This window comes from Trachymyrmex septentrionalis, unplaced genomic scaffold, assembly GCF_001594115.1.
Source record: "Trachymyrmex septentrionalis isolate Tsep2-gDNA-1 unplaced genomic scaffold, Tsep1.0 scaffold31, whole genome shotgun sequence".
Taxonomy (NCBI): Eukaryota; Metazoa; Arthropoda; class Insecta; order Hymenoptera; family Formicidae; genus Trachymyrmex; species Trachymyrmex septentrionalis.
Window position 1 is genome coordinate 1,194,053 of NW_017305474.1, and position 1,469 is coordinate 1,195,521.

The 1,469-nt window shown below is 44.0% G+C and overlaps 1 protein-coding gene across 3 annotated transcripts in view; it reads right to left on the reverse strand.

The window, feature by feature from the left end:
* The window catches only part of LOC108749694 (tyrosine-protein phosphatase 99A), a 214,377-nt gene that overhangs the window by 23,309 nt on the left and 189,599 nt on the right, over window positions 1-1,469 (reverse strand). For all 3 annotated transcript variants that reach the window (XM_018488575.1, XM_018488576.1, XM_018488574.1), the window contains exons 4-5: window positions 1,216-1,403; window positions 997-1,111 (exon numbers count right to left, since the gene is read on the reverse strand). In XM_018488575.1, the coding sequence (XP_018344077.1) occupies window positions 997-1,111; window positions 1,216-1,403 (303 nt within the window). The remainder of the gene's footprint in view (window positions 1-996; window positions 1,112-1,215; window positions 1,404-1,469) is intronic.

The following is a 1,469-nucleotide window of genomic DNA, read 5'->3' on the forward strand; positions in this document are numbered from 1 at the left end:
CATTAGTAAGCTTATAAAATTAAGTCTCGTTGGAAACTCCTTACAAGTTGGCAGAATAAACTCTTTATTAAAATACTAAATTTCTATTGAATGTGAAGAAACGTTTCTATGAATGAGAAATTCCCAAGCGTACTCTTAGCACGATGATTCTTAGCAGTCTAGATTAGATAATCTAGATTCTAGATTATGGGAATACTCCCTTCGGGAATGGAGCACTCCCGACGTCCGAGAAGAATTTCTATCGTAGACGTGAATGCAGCGGCAGGTAGAAAGTTGGCAATAGACACACGCAGAGCGATGACGATGATTCAGGATATGACGATGAAAACGATGAATCACCAGCAGCAGATTTAAACAGGCTATATAATGCATTCTAAATGCAGTTAGAAACAAGGAAACTTCATTCTGCGCAGACATTCGACGGTCCCCTTTTTTTTTTCTTTCTCTCTCTCTCTCTCTCTCTCTCTCTCTCTCTCTCTCTCTTGGAGAAAATTATTTCAAAGTCTCTATCTTAACATTTCAATTACAAACGGTAAATATTTGGATAGGTACGTTCGTAATCCCGTACGAATTGCCGCGATGCGATAAGAGAGATCCCCGAAGTCTAAGTCTAGCCGAGGGCAATGCGAGCTCTCTGCTTAATAATTAACACAAATGTTAATACAAACGATATTGTGAACAAGCAAACATTCACCTTCGTAACTACGTAGAACTCTCGTATTGCAGCTGCAGCTAAACCAGCTTTCCGTTGAATACCTTGTTACGAACGATACGCCGCGTTCTGCTTTACCGTGCTCGGGTATATACGGTATTCTATATCTGCTCTATACTCGGGGGAGAATTTCCTAATTTCATTTTGGTACTCGGATTTATATATCGTTTCCAATTTTCTGCCAAGTCTCATGGAAAATCATGCGATGACGGCTCGCAATTTTTTACCTTTCCCTCCCCTCCCCTCTCCTCCCCCCGTCCTCCTCCTCCTCGCCTCTTACTTACCTCCCTCGTCGGTCATCACCGTCACGGTCGACGCTGGTCCGTGACCCTCGGGGTTGAATACCTGCAGAGAGACGAGGTACTGCGTGAAGGTATCCAAATTGTGAATACTGTGATTCTGAAAAAGAAAAGACACGTTTTTTTCCCTTCTTTCCTTCGTTTACCTTTCCATCTTCTCGCCCTTACAAATGGCGTACTGAGACGCAGTGTCACGCTACTTACGTCAACAGCAGGATCACGAATGTAAACGTTTTTCATTTCTTCATCCGCTTTCTCGCGTCGCCGGTACCCGATGCGATACCCAAGGAACTCGCCGTGTATGGTGTCGCGACTCGGTGGCTTCCACGCCAGATAAATAGACGTCGCTGAGGTATTGTGTGCCGCCGTGATGGTTGGTTTTCCTTCTGGTACTGTAAATAATCATACATATTTGTACGTAAACCCTTCCAATCCTAAACTTCGGTGGTGGTGGGGGG